The sequence below is a fragment of the Perca fluviatilis genome, chromosome 9 (assembly GCF_010015445.1).
Source record: "Perca fluviatilis chromosome 9, GENO_Pfluv_1.0, whole genome shotgun sequence".
NCBI classification, from domain to species: domain Eukaryota; kingdom Metazoa; phylum Chordata; class Actinopteri; order Perciformes; family Percidae; genus Perca; species Perca fluviatilis.
The window spans coordinates 16,068,802-16,087,653 of record NC_053120.1 but is presented as its reverse complement, the minus strand read 5'-3'; the positions used below and the strand labels follow the sequence as shown (position 1 = coordinate 16,087,653).

General features: G+C 41.5%; 1 protein-coding gene across 2 annotated transcripts; it reads left to right on the top strand.

Moving 5' to 3' along the window:
* The first annotated feature begins 10,969 nt into the window (after positions 1–10,969).
* Positions 10,970–17,319, top strand: klhl26 (kelch-like family member 26). 2 transcript variants are annotated; one of them, XM_039812124.1, is made up of 3 exons: positions 10,970–11,255; positions 13,649–13,831; positions 14,394–17,319. In XM_039812124.1, the coding sequence occupies exons 1-3, from the start codon at positions 11,206–11,208 to the stop codon at positions 15,979–15,981; spliced, it is 1,821 nt and encodes a 606-aa protein (XP_039668058.1). In that variant the 5' UTR covers positions 10,970–11,205; the 3' UTR covers positions 15,982–17,319. The 2 variants fall into 2 exon arrangements, with proteins under 2 accessions (XP_039668058.1, XP_039668059.1); XM_039812125.1 differs by lacking the exon at positions 13,649–13,831.
* The last annotated feature ends 1,533 nt before the right edge of the window (positions 17,320–18,852 follow it).

The following is an 18,852-nucleotide window of genomic DNA, read 5'->3' as shown; positions in this document are numbered from 1 at the left end:
TTTTCTCCTATCCCAGATTGTATGTGTGGTGTAGCCAGACCTTACTCCACAGCGCTGTGGAGATAGGTCTGGCAATGTGAGACTAGCAGGACAGTGACGTTTTTAATGAATACAACTGGTGTCATTTAATGCAATGTTGATATCAAAAATATATCTTGATGGTGTTGTACCAGTGACCTCTATACACAGACAGGATAAATGAGGAGATGATTAGGACAGCACATATAGTTCAGGTTTCCATGCTGAAATAGATTTTAGACATACTGTATGATTGGTAGCTTCCCATCTTTCCATCTCAAATTTTGTGTAACTCTGTGAATGTTTTTTATTCTTTTAACGAATCTGGAAGTGAAACTTGTTCAACTATTAAAAACTATCCTTCCAGTTTGTGTTGTGGTCTTGGAGACGATCATTCTCCTGCAACTCCTCCTCGTCTTACATCCTCATTCTTCTCCCCATTTCCCATCTATACAAAGTTACAGTTTCATACCAAATCACTTGCACTTTCATCTTCACCCTTTGGTACCTAGCTCCACCTCAAGCAGCTACAACAGCAAAATACTGCTTAGACAGTTATGCAGCTCGCTTCTAAATCTAGGAATCTCTGTTAGTGAGTGAGGCCGCCGGCTGCCTGAGTCAGATGTGGTAACCTGCATGCGGAGAAGACGTCAAACACGAGCCTCCTTGAAGACTACCTATGCCGCTTTGGTTGCGCCTCTGTGCAGCAGCTGGGGTGATACAATCTAAAATGGGAGTTGCTGATTTTATTTAGCCGCTACGGAGCTCCGCGACGCCGGCCACCAGCAGCAGTTTAACAACTAATAGGCGACTGCGAGCCAGCTACAGGCACAGCCAGATGACGGTCCTTTCAGGGGCCATGTAGTGGCACCGCGGTATAGCCTACCTTGAAACCGGTAACCGGCCCATGCCTTAATTTCCCTTCTGCTACTATTTTGCTGCTACCAACCAGATGTTATAGCTCCCTCACACAAGGAGAAAATGTGGGCAATATATTACAAGAAGTTAACGTTACATAACGTTTCTTTGTAAACAATACCATAGAATACCCAAGTATTTACTTTTGCTACTTTTACATAAGTAAATAATCTGAATACCTCTTCCACCACTTGCGGACCTAGTGGTCAACCTCTCCAGGTCCATAGGAACGAGTAGGCCTACACCTATGTTTTACAGTCACTGGCCTACACCTGTAAGACTAGCGCCCTCTGTGTAAGACTAGCGTCCTTTATAGAGAGAGTGTGGCCAACTCAAATCATGGGCACCATATTGGATACCAACGTCAGTATACCAACTCTGAAATTTGTAAGAAGACTTACAACTTTCAGACACGTTGCTCACGTCACATTCTCTCAGTTGGAGGCTGCGCAGTAAAGCTGGCCATCACCGGAAAAGTGCTTCTAATAGCCTTCACTGGTCTCCGTCCAGAGCAACGGGGTCTGTTGGTCCATTATATATACTGTCTATGCTTTCTGCCGCCAGCCTCGCCCCCCCTCCGAGATGCTGGATGTTTAGCCGCCCGATTCTGAAAGGCTAATATCCCTCTGGGTATAATTTCCTCTGTACGGTCTCTGTAATCGGTCCCCATAGTGCAGGATCTTCAGAGATGATGGTACCTGAGGTGCCATTACCTTGTTCTGTAATGCTGATGACCGGCCTCATCTCTGTCTTTTTCCACAACAACTTCGCTAAAGTGAACGTTAGCCACCGTTAGCTGTGGCTGAGTGTAGCTGGTAGAAGGCAGCGATTCTTCAAAGCTAACGTTGGCTAGCTCCTGGACATCCTCCTCTTCGTCATTCCCAGCTCTTTTTAAAAAGCTATTTATTCGCGGGACATTTTTTTATAGCAGCCGCTTCTTTCTCTCCCTTTTCCACACTTTCACTTGCTGATACAACCCAATCTGACCGGGAATCAGTTACAAATTAATTCCACTCTTTCAATCTTAACTAGGGATGGCTGATGCGAAACTGACGTTCCGAAGCTTTGTCGAGATCCCGAAGCGCAGATGTTTCGAAACACTGATCCGAAGCGTGATTCAAAACACCCATGTCACGTGACTACGGCTAAATGAAACTTCGGAGTGTTTCACAAGTGTTTCGACCAAGGGGGTAAGCTTCGCTTCAGAACTCGGACCTCCTGGCGCCATTTTGACGCTACAAAGAGATCACCTCCCGTTAGCATTCCACTGACTAGCATACATTTTGGCGCCACTTTGACAGCGAATAACTTTACATCAGAAATGTTTAAAGACTCTATTTGTCCATTGTTTATCTCTAAAGAAACACGACAATGTATAAAAGGCTCCATTACCTTGTACCTCACGTTATGACTCCGTAGCAGACGTTTTTGTAAAAATAGGCTAACGATTGTGTCATAACCAAGTGACTTACTGTCGCATAGTAGAGGAATTACCGTATAGTACAGGAGAAGCTCGCAGGCAGTTTCGACTTACGTTAGCTGTTTAGGTTTAATTACTAATGTTAACTAGCATGTTAGTTAGCAATAATTAGCCTGTGCTTAACCTTGCTGCTTCCTGCTTCTTACAGTGCAGACGCTCTACTGCTTGCTCCTGCATCTGCTTGCATATTTCTGCTGATAATCTTGCTTTTCCTCTGAGAGAAACTATGAGCAGCGGCTCTTGGATACTTATAAATCACTGGACTATACATTTTTTGTAGACATAGTAGGCTATTGTCATATTTGAACATTTTTCTGCGTGACCGAGGCCTACCAATAGCTCAAGCCTGTCCTAAAGTGACTGTAGCTAAAGCTAATTAGCAGCAAGATGCCACCCTTCTCCATAGAGGACTACTACAAGCTCCTGCAGAAGATTGCAGTTCTGGAAACCAAAATTTACCGGTTAGAAGTAAACCTGGAAGTGAACGGATCATGTGGAAATGACACCACTTTACCAGTGACCCAAAACAATGGACAAAAGCATGCTAACACACGGCTAACTAGCACCAGCAAGCCCACAAAGAAACAAGAGGGCTGTGGAACGGATAATAAATCAACAAGTGGCAGTCCTCCCTGGAACTCTTTTGGTGCAAAGCCTAAGAGTAAATAATTTTCCTGGGGAAAAGGGAGGACGACAACCGGGCAGAGCACAGCCCCTGAGATTTGTGATATGACCGGCTGGCCTGCATTACCACCCAGGCAGAGTGCCTCTTCAACCCCTATACTTAGTAGGACACAGCCGTGGACAACTGCAAAAGGAAAAATCAGCAACAAAATGCCTCCCCAACAACTGAGTGTGCAGGTGAAGAACAGATTTGCTCCTCTGCTGCAGGACACTGGACATAACCTGGATTACGTCTCATCGTCACACAGCAGGGTAAGGACTGAGAGCAATTCTAAAGTAAAAAAGCTACAGGGAAGCTAACGACTGGGCCCCAAACTCTGATTGTGGGTGACTCTGCTGTGAAAGATATAAAAAGCAGTAAAAAACCACCAAAATACTCTGTTTTCCCAAAGACATGGTGTTATTTTGGGCCCAAAGAATCCAGGATATCATAGCAGCACACCCAACTGTGAAGAACATTATACTGCATATAGGGTCAAATGATGTTGTAAAGCAAGAGTCTGAAGTGCTGAATCGTGACTTTATGAATCTGCTGAACGCAGTCAACTCCCTAAACGCAAAGGTGTTTATCAGTGGCCCTATACCGCCAGTCAGAGGAGGAGCTGAGAGATTCGGCAGACTGTTGGCACTGAACAGATGGCTTTCAAATGCATGTACCAACCATTCTCTGCAGTTCATTGACAATTTTAACATTTTCTGGGGCTGCAGACATCTTTTTAAAGCAGATGGACTATTCCTTAACAAGCCAGGAGTAAAGCTGTTCACCTCTAGCATACTTTACACATCTGCTCCCTTGGCCAAGGGCACGAGACAAGATGAACCAAAACAAGAGGAAGACACAACAACAAAGTGCGGCAGTGAGCCACCACAGCCCCCACCTGAGCAAAGATTTGACCATGGGAGACCAAAGACCGGAGATGAGAAATCTCAACACCCCTTCTCACCCGTGCAACACTCCTCAAGCCCCTGTGACAACCACGACAGCTATAAGGACCTCTTTAAGGATATGTCGCTCTCCCCTCTTTCCCCCATCCCCATGTTGGAGTTCACTGACCAGATGAAGCAGCTGGTAAATGCTGGAACCAAGTATGCCCCCCTTCCTTCTCCCATCATAAAACGCCAGGCACCTCTGCCCCCTCAAGGACGGCAGCTAACTCCTTCTCCCCAAACTGATAAGGATGCTTGTGTGCAAAATGCAGTAAGCATTAACTGATATGGGCCGGGTCCAGGCTGCATGCATAGTAGCACTCATGACTCTTTCCAAGACAAGCCTGGGCCCTGCGTATTAGGGTTCTTCCACAATTTATGTTGTGATAGGTAATAGAAAAAGAATGGCGAATAAGCACGTAACTGCAAACTTTGCAAATTTAGCATCCATTCCTCGTCAGCCACAGTCTGTCCCAAAAAATGAAAACGCACTAACACTAGCCCTACTAAACGTTAGATCTTTGGCAGGAAAATCATTTTTATCAATGATTTTATTATCAAGAACAATCTTGATTTTATGTTTTTAACTGAAACCTGGTTGGACCATAATAACAGTGATGCTGTTCTCATTGAGTCAGCCCCCCCTAACTTTAGTTTTATGAGTGAGAATAGAGTGAATAAGAAAGGAGGTGGAGTCGCCATTTTGTTTAATGACTCATTCCAATGTACGCAAATATCTTACGAAAATTTTGCTTCTTTTGAATATGTGGCTCTTCAGCTAAGATCCTCCCCTCAAGCTCTACTTCTAAATATCTACAGGCCACCTAAATACTGTGCATCCTTCTTTGACGATTTTAATGAACTGCTGTCTATAATCTGTATTAACTTTGACCGTGTAATTATTGCTGGTGATTTTAACATTCATGTTGACAACCCCCAGGATCGAGGGACCAAAGAACTGTGTTGTGTTTTTGAGAGCTATGGACTGACTCAGCATGTGACACAGCCCACGCACAATAAGGGGCACACTCTGGACTTGATTATCTCCAAGGGTCTGAACATTCCCAAGGTTGTGGTGACTGATGTTGCTCTCTCTGATCATTCCTGTGTTTTCTTTAACGGCACTATCTCTGTGCCCAAAAGTGTTCAAACAAAGTTAATCAGAAAACGGTATATCACTGAAAACACCAGTGAATCATTCATTCAGCTTTTCTCCTCTACACCCACCCTCACTGGGGCCTCAGTCACTGAGCTGGTAGATAATTTCAACTGTAAAATTACGAATGTTATTGATGCTATTGCTCCCACTAAGGTCAAAGCTGTCTCTGGTAAGAAAAGATCTCCATGGAGAAATTTTATAGGTGTGAGAACAGAAAAAAGAGAGTGTCGAAAAGCTGAACGCAGTTGGCGAAAATCTAATCTCCAGGTCCATTATAACACTTATAAAGAGAGACTTCGCATTTATAGTCTGGAACTAAGAAATGCAAGACGGTCCTTTTTCTCTGACATTATCGCCAGAAACAATAATAATTCACGTGCTTTGTTTGCTACTGTTGATAGATTAACAAACCCTCCAGTACCGGTAGCATCTGAACTGTTGTCTACCAAGGCTTGCAACGACTTTGCCTCCTTCTTCACAGACAAAATTCAGAAAATTAGACAAACAGTCAGTGCCTCCATATCAAGTACAGGATATGTGTTGTCACAGTATGCACGCAAAACAAATTCCAACATGACACAATTTCATACGATCAACCTTAAAAACCTGAAGGACATTATACAACATCTGAAAACCTCCTCCTGTTGCCTTGATATTCTACCAAGGGTGTTTTCAAAAATGTTTCGAAGTGTTTGGCTTCTGATCTTCTACAGATTGTAAACACATCTCTGCTCTCAGGTATCTTTCCACAGGCCCTGAAAACTGCAGTCATCAAGCCACTCCTAAAAAAGAACAATCTAGACACGACACTAATGAGCAACTATAGGCCAATATCAAACCTTCCATTTTTATGTAAAATCATAGAAAAAGTGGTTTTTCAACAACTCAACCTTTTCTTATTGCTAAACAACAGTTTTGATGCCTTCCAGTCAGGTTTTCGACCACACCACAGCACTGAGACGGCTCTTGTTAAAGTCTTTAATGACATCCACTTAAACACAGATAGTGGCAAAATTTCAGTCTTAGTATTACTTGATCTTAGTGCTGCATTTGATACAGTAGACCATGACATATTGCTTGACCGATTGGAAAACTGGGTTGGTCTTTCTGGCTTAGTACTAAAGTGGTTTGAATCCTATTTAAAGAATAGGGACTACTTTGTGTCTATAGGTAATTATACATCTGAGCATACAAACATGACGTGCGGAGTTCCCGCGGCTCAGTTCTGGGGCCTCTTCTGTTCAACATCTACATGCTTCCACTGGCTCAGATTATGGAAAACAACAAAATAACTTACCATAGTTATGCAGATGACACACAAATTTACATAACCTTATCGCCAGGGAACTATGGCCCAATACAACAATTAAATATGTGCATTGAACAAATTAATGATTGGATGTGCCAGAACTTTCTTAAATTAAATGAAGAAAAAACGGAGGGGGTTGTTTTTGGAGCAAAAGAGGAACGATTGAAAGTCAGCGCTCAGCTTCAAACGACAATGTTAAAAACAACAGACAAAGCCAGAAATCTTGGTGTAGTCATGGACTCAGACCTAAATTTTAACAGCCACATTAACATAATTAAAAAATCAGCATATTATCACCTTAAAAATATATCAAGGGTTAGAGGACTTATGTCTCAGCAAGATCTGGAAAAACTTGTCCATGCTTTTATCTTCAGTAGACTTGACTACTGTAACGGTGTCTTTACAGGTCTCCCTAAAAAATCAGACAGCTGCAGCTGATTCAGAACGCTGCTGCTCGAGTCCTCACTAAAACCAGGAAAGTGGATCACATCACTCCAGTACTGAAGTCTTTACACTGGCTTCCAGTGCCTCAAAGAATTGATTTCAAAATACTTTTAAAATAATTCACTAAACGGTTTAGGGCCAAAATACATTTCTGATCTGCTACTACACTATGACCCACCCAGACCTCTCAGGTCGTCTGGGACAGGTCTACTTGTTGTCCCCAGAGTCAGAACTAAACAGGGGGAAGCAGCGTTCAGTTTTTATGCTCCACATATCTGGAACAAACTCCCAGAAACCTGCAGGTCCGCTGCAACTCTCAGTTCTTTTAAATCTAAGCTAAAGACCTATCTTTTTGATGTTGCTTTTCTTTAAATAATCTATTTTATTAACTTTAATTTCTTATACTGCACTGTAACTTTTATTCTTATACTGCACTATCAATTTTATTCTTGTTTTAATTTGTTTATTAATGTTTTAAAATTGTTTAAAATTGTTTTCTAACTGCTCTTTAATGTTTTATGTAAAGCACTTTGAATTGCCCTGTTGCTGAAAGGTGCTATACAAATAAAGCTGCCTTGCCTTGCCTTGCCTTGCCTTATGTTATCTCCTTACATTGAGATTTCTCTTAGCACAGCTACTAGAAGACTTATAACTTTCAGACACGTTGCTCACGTCACATTTACGTTGTCTCTGTCAGTTGGAGGCTGCGCAGTAAAGCAAGAGATCACCGGAAAAGTGCTTCTAATAGCCTTCACTGGTCTCCGTCCAGAGCAGCGGGGTCTATTGGTCCATTATATATATGTCAGTGGTTTCGACAGGTGGCATGGTCCGCCAAATCAGAGTTTGATTGACAGGGTCTGGAACAGACCACACAATCGCACATCTGTATAAAAGTGAAGTCAATACATCTTGACCTCTTGGGTTTTTGTGAGAGGAGTTTGATTTTGAGATAGCGGATTTTTGGTGATATAGTTACATTTATACTGTGATTTGTTTAGTTATATTTAGGCTTACATTTAAATTTACACATTGACTGATAGGCTAGAGACATACAGAGTATACATACAGTGACACATTAATAGATAGATACATATATACATAGATAGATAGATAGATAGATAGATACAAATGGAAGCTCCGTTTTCATTTTCATTCAGAGCCCCAAATCAGGCCCATCATAATCAACATCAACACCAGTAGAAACACAGGACAGTTTATGGGAACGTTTTGATGATCGTATGTGAAACCAAGATGATACACAATGCTACAGCTGATGCCACAGTGGAAGTGAAAAAATACCTCAACTATGCGTTTTTGCCCAGAACTCATGATTCCTAACTTACTGGAAAGAGAGAGCAGTAATCTTTCCTCATTTGTATGTCCTTGCTAAAAAATATCTTTGCATGCCAGCAACAAGTGTCCCTTGTGAGAGGATTTTTTCAAAGGAGAAATTATCTGTAAAAAAAGAAGTAGGCTAAGTCCTTCCACAGCAGAGAAATTAATATTTTTGAATAAAAATCTATAAAAAAGTGAGACATATTTCACATATTAGAAAAATACAATAATACATTTATGGCTCGTTGTCAAGGTTGTTTCAGATCAACACCTGTAAGTGACCACTAGGTGTCATCGTTGAGACGGGTGTCGGATTGTTTCGAAGCCTCGACACAATATGGCACTTTTGCTTCAACTGTTTCATTGTTTCACGAAGCCTCGATCTGCCCACCACTAATCTTAACTCGTTCTTAGAAAGCTGATCTTGAATCAGTATGATGTAAACAAACCTGCTCTATGCACACCCACCTTTACCATTAGCCAATCTACACAGTGCATGCGGCCTTCTCCCAATCATTACCTATCCAGTCATCATACTGACTTATAAAACACACAATCACGAGACTTCATTTTTTTGTAAACAACTTTTATTTTATTCTGATTGGATAATTATCACCATAATGATTAATGCCCATTGGGTAATCCAGGCTTGATCGGGGGTGCTGCAGCACCCCCAGCACCTCCAATTGCACCTAACTGCAGTATGCAGATCGGGGTTTGGACAAATGCGGGCGGAGTTAAATGTTGTGGGCAGAGCTAAACGTTTGACTCCGTGGGTGCGCCATCTGGTGGCGGACATCAGGCAGCACATTCTCAAACGTCAATGCAACACCTTTATAATATAATATATATTATATATAGATATATAGATTATAATAAATAATGATATTTGAATTGTAAAAAAAGAAAAAAGAACGGGGTTGGGTTTAGGAAAAGAAGAACGGGGAAAGCAAACATGACTCGCGGGAAATGAGCCCTGGTCTCACTTCCCGCTATGCATCCAAGCTGTGTTTCACTTTCCCTCCAATATTATTATGAACATAATAAAGACACCTGGACTCGGTTGAGACCAAAAGCCATATGACTATGGCAAGATCACAAGCATTTAGGTACATGGAGTGCTAGCGAAAAAGCTAACGCTAGCATAAGGCTAACTTCAAACGTCATTCATTTCTAAAGCAGTGTTAGAACTTTTTTGACAGCATGGTACATATTAACGACGGTATCATTATATTTGTCCTATGTAATTTGTTATCATATTGAAGAGAGAAATTGACATTTACCTCACACAACTAGTAGTCACTTAGCTAGCCTCCAGTTTGCTCTTTTCACCTTCAGTGCCCATACTTTTTGCCTTTTTGGTTCACGGGGGAACTTGTGAAATCTTTTGCCGCTTCCCTGTCTTTCAGTGCAGTCAAACGTGCAACAATTGGGCATTTTTTCCGTGATTTATGCCATTTTTAAAATAATGTATTACATTTTTCCACTATTCCCTGCACTATGTCAAAGCTGGTCTACGGAAAGCCGTTCCACTCCCTATTCATCCCCATTGTACCGGATTTTGGTTGCAGTTCCACCAGAGTTCCACTGGGGGTGATCGCGGTCCAGTGCAAAATGAATGGTACTCTATGGAGCTAGATGGCTAAATTTGTCTCTTTCGCCTGATTGTCGTTGAGAAACCTCAGATTTGATTGTAGTTTTTGCAAGTTCAACATGGGTTATAGGTCGAAAGTTGAATGAACGAGTACTTTTGATTTCTTACAGGGTGAGTCGTTGTAGCCCATAACACGCTAGCATTCTGCTAATGAATGCTGATTGGTCAGTGAAGGAGTGATTACGATCGGAGATCCCGCTTGACGGCATCCGAAGCAGAGCCTGAATATCAGAGTGAGTATTTCGGTGTGGTCTTTAAAACATTAGCAAACCTCTTTCTAGCATGTGTATTGACAGGGAGAGCCAAACCTGTTAGCTGTGTTGTCGATGCCTCGAGAGAACAAAGGAAGCGACTCAGAGCTTGCCGTAAAGCAGTTTTTATACATTGTTGTGTTTCTTTAGAAATAAACAACGGACAAATAGATCGTCTTTAAACGCTTCAGATGTAAAGTTATTCGCAGTCAAGTGACGTAAAAAAAAAATGGCGGTCAGCAGAATGCTAACAGGAGGTGATGGCCAGGTAGCAACAAAATGGCGCCATAGATGGCTCGAGTTCTGAAGCGAAGCTTACCTCCTTGGGCCGTATAGGTGTATGACGTCATTGACATTTTAAAAGGCTTTTTAGAACAAAAAAAGTGACTTTAAAAAAATCACACAACAGTGTGTATTTTTTTAGCCTCCCCTTTCGAATGCAACATTCAAATTACTAGACAAAAAATTATATCCTGAGAAAAGTGGGTTTTGAGGGGTATAGCTCCATAGAGCCCCATTCATTCTGCCCTGGTCTGTGAGCGCCCCCTATATGGAACTCTGGTGGAACTGCAACCAGTTCAGAAGTAACGAGGGAGTGGAACTTCTTGGTATATTAGAAATTCTTTGCTATGTCAATGGGAATCAGATGAATGTTGGTATCCAACATGGAGTCCACGAAACACGTGACCACCTCGGAACCAATCGCATAACGGGATAGCTCAGAACATTTGATTCCCTAGTTGGCCAAACTCTCTCTAATATACAGCGCTCCGTGAGACATACCAGTGGCTCCTCCCAGTGGCCAGAAACTGTCAGTACAGGAAGGACGTGCAGTAAACTATTGGGTAGGAGAGGAGGTCATTACCGTGTTCACCACAGGGCATGAGACAGACAGCGGTTCTCCTTCCGTGCCTGACAAACACACTTTAACATACTTTTCAAAACACCATGAACATGCCAATAGTGCCGTTGACCTTCTGGTAAAATTACTGAAAATGCTCCATGCGTGTTACTCTGTGCTAGAAGATGGCGGAGTCGGATGGCGGGGATTTTGCTTCGAAAAATCCACAGAGCAGGTAAGTGAAGCGGAGTGAGGATGTGGTGTGTCCACACGGTGTTGGACTCTTCCCTCGGTATTACCTTCAGCGAAGCCTCTACGGCTCCGGGACTGCAGCACTGTTCGAGCCCCGCTGGATCGTCCCGGAGTCGCGGCTTGACTCCGGGAAACACCGAGGAGCTGTCCGGGCCTCCAGGCATCCACACTGCCTGCTCTTAATATCCATGCACAGCAGAGATACAATTAACTAATGGTGTAACAATTGTTCATTTAGAGCAGTAAACACACCTAACTCACTGCAGCAGACCGTTAAAGTTAGGTGCAGACAACAATGTGACATTAACTGGAAAGACTTTGCTAAACAAAGTTGCAAATTGTGAACAGAAATGGTAAAGTGAAAGTCTTTAGTTTACAAGTTCACTTGTATTTTTTTAAAATCACATTTTGAATGTAATCACATACAACACCTTGACTGATCAGTCCTGTCTAGAGACAGGCCGATACTGATATCGATATTAGAGTTTAAAATGTAATTACAATACAGGCCTATCGGCCGATATAGTTTTACATAAGTGCACAACATTTTGGATCACTTAAATGTAGTTGCTTTTCAACAGTACACGTCTCAGTAGGAAAATCACAGGTATAGGCTATAATAATCAATCAATAGGCTATAATCAAATTAATGATGCTTAAGCTAACACCTGTGCTCTTCCTACTATGGCAAGTCAAAATGTCTGCTGTTAAATAAGTGACTCCTGTGACCAAGAGCTTTAATGAGCGGGTCACTTTACAGTTGAAAAATAAACTTGTATGGCTTTCCGATGGAAAACTATTGTATTGGCATGAACATAAGATAAGATGATAGCTGTTTTCTAAATGATATTCTCTGGCAGTGAGAATTTTTTTTTTCAGCACAACCCATTACATGAGCCATCAGAAAACGTACAGGTTCTTCTTGCCTTCCTAAACCATTTTCATTTAAACAGACACATTATTAAAGGATATAAGAAACTCACTAGCTTAGCAACATTAAGGCTAAAAACAGCCCAAAATGGAACCGTCCTTTAATGCAACAGCGTACAATCATTGCAAACATTTTTGACACTTATCGGATGACATATATGCGGATACCGACAAATCTCTGATTAGCTGATATTGGTTGTTAAAATATAGTGTGGGTGTTATAATGAAGTTCATTCCAGCCTTTGTCCGCTTCTTTAAACACACCATTTTCTTTGTGAAAGTTAATATCCTTTACTTGAGCTAAAAAAAAAATCCCTTTTTGGATTTAGCAAGTTAAACCTTTGTATTCAAGTTGCAACACAATTAAAGATGAGAAGAAAGAAATACATCTATGGTGTAGATGGCCATAGTGACTTAATACTCAAGATCATTACATACAGTAGGTCTGGAAAGTACAGAGAAGTTGAATAGAAAAATGATAAGTGTGTTGGTACTGTGATGTACTCGCATGCCTAAATGCTTCAGTGCTTTTAATCCATTTTAATGTAATATTTTATGACCTAATTTCTGACCAGTATTAAATTGTGATTTTTTTAATATAAAATTGTTGGACTCAAACTTGCATGTAGTGTATATGCATTTTTGTCATCTGTAGTCTGCATTCTATGTGATTGGATGCCATTTTTGGGTCTCCTTTTAACAAAGCAGGTTGGCAGAGGAAGTGCCAACAAAAACTAAAATAGCAGCTACTACAGTACAAGTGTCTGATGTAATTTTTACTTGTGGAAATATTTCTACTTGAAGTGATGTCAGGAAGTTCAATACTCTCTCAGGTTAAGTTTCTTCCTGAAAAGTCTTACGTTTTTAACTTTTAATGTTTTTTGACATTTCTGTCCCTGGTGATGTCACAATGCAATGTGGTTTTCTGCCACTAAAATGATGTTTCTGCACACTGAGATTTTGTTTATACGTACCTGTGGTAGTGATCATGCTTCTTACTGGCAGATTCATTTCTGTTTTCTGTGTGTAGCAACAAATAGTCGAAGCAGAGGGATGCCATTTCTATTGATAGCAATGTTGTTTCTCTCCTGTGTGCAGCACTCTCACTCTCACTAATGCAAAGACACTGTACACTAAAGATTGCATTTCCTCTGGGTCGACTGTGGCAGATTAGATTACATTTACATCACAGTATTGCTGTGTGCATCAACGCCTTGAGTTAACACCAAACATTAGATATCTACATACAGATCACATTTTAATATTCTTAAGATAAACATCCTGCTTGGCCAGAATATTACAGCTTTCAGCTGTAAACATTAGATTGAAGAATTGACACAGTCTCCAAATTCAGTTAAGGATTTAAGCCCTGGAAAGTATAAGTGAGTTTTATCATGTAGGATCCCTTGATTTACTGATTGTGACACGGCCCTTTTTTCTTTCCAGTATGGCTAACAAGAATAGCACCCTGCGCTGTACATTCTCGGCCTCAAGCCACAGTACCACCCTCCTCCAGGGCTTGTCGGTCTTGCGTGCTCAGGGCCAGCTACTTGACGTTGTGCTGGCCATCAATGAGGAGCGCTTCCAGGTCCACAGAGCTGTGCTGGCCGCTTGTAGTGATTACTTCAGGTTAGTCTAAAATCACAAGACCTTTTGCCTCCCATTTACATTTTAAATTGGAAGCACTTAGCCAATGCTCTTATCCAGAGCAATTTACACCAAGTGCACTGTTGGAGTACGCTGCAGTTCACAGATCAACTGTATTATAAGCAATTCAGTTGGGGGAGGAAAGTGAAACTCATAACAAAATGCAAAATGATGCACTCACTTGCGCTTGTTTTGTCATTTTGTCTTTAATCATAGCCATTAAACTTCACTGATTTTCTACTTATTATAGAAGTTTTAGAAATATGTATTCCAGAAATTGAAAGCAAGGAAATTTTAAAATGATAAATTATTAAACATAAACCAGATAAATCTACAAACGGGTGACAAATATACTTTTCACTTTGTTTTGCACGCTTTTTTCATTAGATGGTAGTTTTCAATTAATCTGCATACATACAATTGCTAATAATAATATAATTTGACTTAGTTATGGAAAGTCATACAAAACTAATGCCTTGCATTTAGAAGAGATGGAATTATAAAAAAAAATCATGTAGTTCACTGACCTGTTCTTGTGTTACAGAGCAATGTTTACTGGAGGCATGAGAGAGTCGAATCAAGATACCATTGAGCTGAAGGGTCTGTCCGCCCGTGGGCTGAAACATATCATTGACTTTGCCTACAGTGCAGAAGTCACTTTAGACCTGGACTGTATTCAGGATGTCCTTGGGGCAGCAGTGTTTCTCCAGATGGTCCCAGTCATGGAGCTCTGCGAGGAGTTCCTCAAGTCAGCGATGAGCGTGGAGACCTGCCTGCACATCGGCCAGATGGCCACTACCTTCAGCCTGTCTTCCCTCAAAGAGTCGGTGGATGCCTTCACCTTCCGCCACTTCCTCCAAATTGCAGAGGAGGAGGACTTTCTGCATATTCCCATGGAGCGCCTCGTCTTCTTCCTGCAGAGCAACAAACTGAAGAACTGTAGCGAGATCGACCTCTTCCATGCCGCCGTCCGGTGGCTCCAGTATGACGAGTCTCGCCGGGCTCAAGCCAGCAGTGTCCTCTGCCATGTGCGCTTCCCCCTCATGCGTTCCTCTGAGCTGGTGGACAGCGTTCAGACGGTGGACATCATGGTGGAGGATGTGCTGTGCCGCCAGTATCTCCTCGAGGCCTTCAATTACCAGATTCTTCCCTTCCGACAACATGAGATGCAGTCTTCACGGACACTCATACGTTCGGACGTCCTGTCGGTCATCACTTTTGGCGGGACACCCTACACTGACAACGACCGCACAGTGAGCACCAAGGTGTACCATCTCCCTGACATTGCTTCCCGCCAGTTCAAAGAGCTGACAGAGATGGAGGTGGGGTGCAGCCACGCTTGCGTTGCCGTACTTGATAACTTTGTGTACATCGTTGGTGGACAGCACTTGCAGTACCGCAGCGGCGAGGGGGCGGTAGACAGCTGCTTCCGCTACGACCCACATCTGAGCCAATGGCTGCGCATCCAACCTTTGCAGGAGGCTCGTATCCAGTTTCAGCTCAACGTGGTGAATGGACAGCTGTATGCCACCGGAGGGCGCAATCGATCTGGCAGTCTGTCATCTGTAGAGTGTTACTGCCCAAAGAAGAACGAGTGGACTAATGTGGAACCATTAAAACGCAGGATTTGGGGACACGCAGGGACTCCCTGTGGAGAAAAGCTGTATATCTCAGGGGGTTATGGCGTCTCGTTGGACGACAAGAAAACTCTTCACTGCTACGACCCAGCATCAGACCAGTGGGACTTCAGAGCTCCTATGAATGAACCCAGAGTGTTGCATGCCATGATCAGCTCCAAGGATCGGGTTTATGCTTTGGGCGGTCGCATGGACCACGTGGACCGTTGTTTTGATGTGCTTGCAGTCGAGTATTACATTCCAGAGAACGACCAGTGGACCACCGTCAGTCCCATGAGAGCAGGGCAGTCTGAGGCGGGCTGCTGTTTACTGGACAGCAAGATCTACATCGTCGGCGGCTACAACTGGCACCTGAACAATGTCACAAGCATTGTGCAGGTGTACAACACAGAGACAGACGAGTGGGAGAGGGATTTGCACTTCCCAGAATCCTTTGCTGGCATCGCTTGTACACCGATAATTATTGCACAAAACACCACAACGCGAACCATCTAACGTGTGTGTGTGTGTGTGTGTGTGTGTGTGTGTGTGTGTGTGTGTGTGTGTGTGTGTGTGTGTGTGTGTGTGTGTGTGTGTGTGTGTGTGTGTGTGTGTGTGTGTGTGTGTGTGTGTGTGTGTGTGTGTGTGTGTCTCATTTGAGGGAATGGCCTACACCTAAGCAGCATTACTCAGATTGGTGTATTTTATATCCTGTTTTGGCCAATATGTGTTTAACCTACAGATTGAATTTTATGATTAACTGATTGGTAATATTATCTCCAAATGAACTGTAAAGATATATTTCTCTTCCGGTATAGCATTACCTAAATGTATAACACTTCGTAACAAAAAATAATCATAATTCAGTCTGTGAAAGTATTATAGTTTTACCAATGAAGGGCTGAAGTTACCGACAGCACAAATTGTCTCATGTTTGAATGAAAGTTAAATTTGGTTTGCAAAGGTATCAACAGACTTAACTTTTTATTATGTTAGACATTATGATTGTACAGTTGTAAAAGCTTTATCTGTGTGCTTCTTTTTGTTCTTTTGTGTTTGTTTATTATTCAAACAACCAAGATAACTCAAAATCTCACTGTTGTATGTCTCCTGAAATTCACTAATCAGCAAACCACAATGCACAGTAATGATTGCAGAAATGAGCATGAGTAATGTGGAATCACATTCCACGTGGGTGTTATTGTTTTTTTTATTGCTACTACCCTGACACACTAATTGTTCTCTCATTCAACATAACAAACCAGTATGGACCTTCTAAGGCAGCTACATAATCTTTCACGTGTGGGTCAGTTGTAATGTCAGTAAGTTTGTGCTGCTCTTTATGTGCTACATCTTGTGTATTACACATGCTTTGTCCTCTGACAAACCCAATAAGGGGGTCACAGGTGATATTTAATAAAGGCAGATGTAATATGTAAACTATTCTCAAAAGATCAAATTTCCCCAGAAAAACTACTTAAACGTTCCATTTGCCTTGTTTGATACGGCTCGTGTTTTTATTTTGACTGCATTGCTGCACTTTTCAAAGCAGTATTTAATTCTGCTGCTGAAGTTATCGATGTACTTAATATGTGCATAAGGAAGAAGCAAGCTTAGAGTTCTTGCTTTTCCTTTTTCAATGTGGTCATTTACATGATGGTGAGGAGTGTCCACTGCAAAACATGTTCTCCTGTTGCCTTAGTGTGTATATGTCTTCTGTTACCTGTACCAGTAAAAGCACATGATATTATTGAAGTGCAATACAAGGAATCCCCTGTTGTCAAAGGGGAATGTAGACAGTTGTGAAGCTTTATGTGCATCATTTTATTAAAGGTGTATCATGTTTTAAAAATACCCTTCAGGTGCTTTTTCTGTTCTTATTTTGATATGATGGTGTATTTTCAACAAGTGAACTGACGCATACCTTTTGATTATGAAAGTTTGAACTGTTGCATCCAGACTCCAACAGACACGCAAAGGAAACTTACTGTGCAGTTTTACTCAATTTCTTTAGGTCTATAGAATGCCTGAAAGTAGAAAAAAAACATACCTGCTACAATTCTCAGAAGCCAAGTTAACGTCTTAAAATGTCTTATTTTGTTTGACCAACAGCCCAAAACGAAAAGATATTCAATTTACAGATATAAAACCAAGAAAAGCATTAAGCCCAAAGCATACATCTAAAATACTCTAGATTATTCAAACCTGTGTCATTTTTGTTCTGCTTGTCAGTCAAAAGGGAACATTTGGACATACATGATATAGTTTGGGCCATGTTCTGAGGAAATCTGGCTTTCAGTTAACTTCTCAGTTCAGGCAAACAGCATTTATGTTACGCCTACTGTATGTTAACTGTCTCATTTATTATCCACACCTCTCCTATTTGTTTAGGTAGGTGTTAGGGTTGCACGATATATTGCGATATCAATTATGAATATTGCGATATCGATATTGATATTTTTAAACGTGTAAAATTACAAAAGTTATGGGAAAACATCAAAATAGATTCATAACAAATTAAACAAGTTTTCTTACAACACAATGTTTATTTCAACTGACAGTCATATTGGACTGGTACAACATGAATAAATAAGGACCATGACTACAGAACAGGACATGTTTTACTGGTTGTACAGTATAAAATAAATAAAGAGAACAGGACACAACTTTTCTTTCTCTTCTCTGATTCGTTCCGTTTTGTTGTCTCTAGCTACAGTATTTTTTCACTTACACTGTCACTGACGAAATATGCACACACGTGGTACGCTCAATAGGGTTTGTCATGTAGTGAACATGTCCAAGTGTCACGGTAACTAGCCAATGAAACATGATCATTATTGTGTTTCAAGCGGGCTCTAAATCAAACACAACTAAGCCACACAGCCAACGGACAGGACGCTGCGCTCCACAAAATATTGCATACTTATTGCGACACTTTCGATATATTGCGATAACGATATTGAGTCAATATATCTTGCACCCCTAGATATAATATTGCGCAACGTGATATTGTGATAACGATATTGAGTCGACATATCTTGCAGCCCTAGATGTGGCTATATATACAGTATAACCAAAACCAAAACATGTTCAAGGATTTTACATGTCGTCTTTTTACAACAAAACAACATCAGCTATATTGATATGGATGTTAGGATTTTCGTGAAGAGTAAGGAAACAAGGGGAGAAAGAGAGAGCCTATAACCCTCAGTCGTCCCTCAGTCAAGATGATGCTCAAACTTCTGAGCATCATAGACAATACCTCTCTAACCCTATTCATGCCTTCCTGGATGAATACAGGAGCACCTTCAGCAACAGACCACCACCAAGTTGCACCACTGAACGCGCCAGAAGAATCTTCCTCCCAGTGCCCATCAGTCGGTACAA

Coding starts and splice junctions, on each gene's coding strand:
- klhl26 (XM_039812124.1), top strand. CDS start 11,206: ATGGCGGAGTCGGATGGCGGGGATTTTGCTTCGAAAAATCCACAGAGC. Junction 11,256..13,648: donor TCGAAAAATCCACAGAGCAG/GTAAGTGAAGCG, acceptor TTTTCTTTCCAG/TATGGCTAACAAGAATAGCA. Junction 13,832..14,393: donor GCTTGTAGTGATTACTTCAG/GTTAGTCTAAAA, acceptor CTTGTGTTACAG/AGCAATGTTTACTGGAGGCA.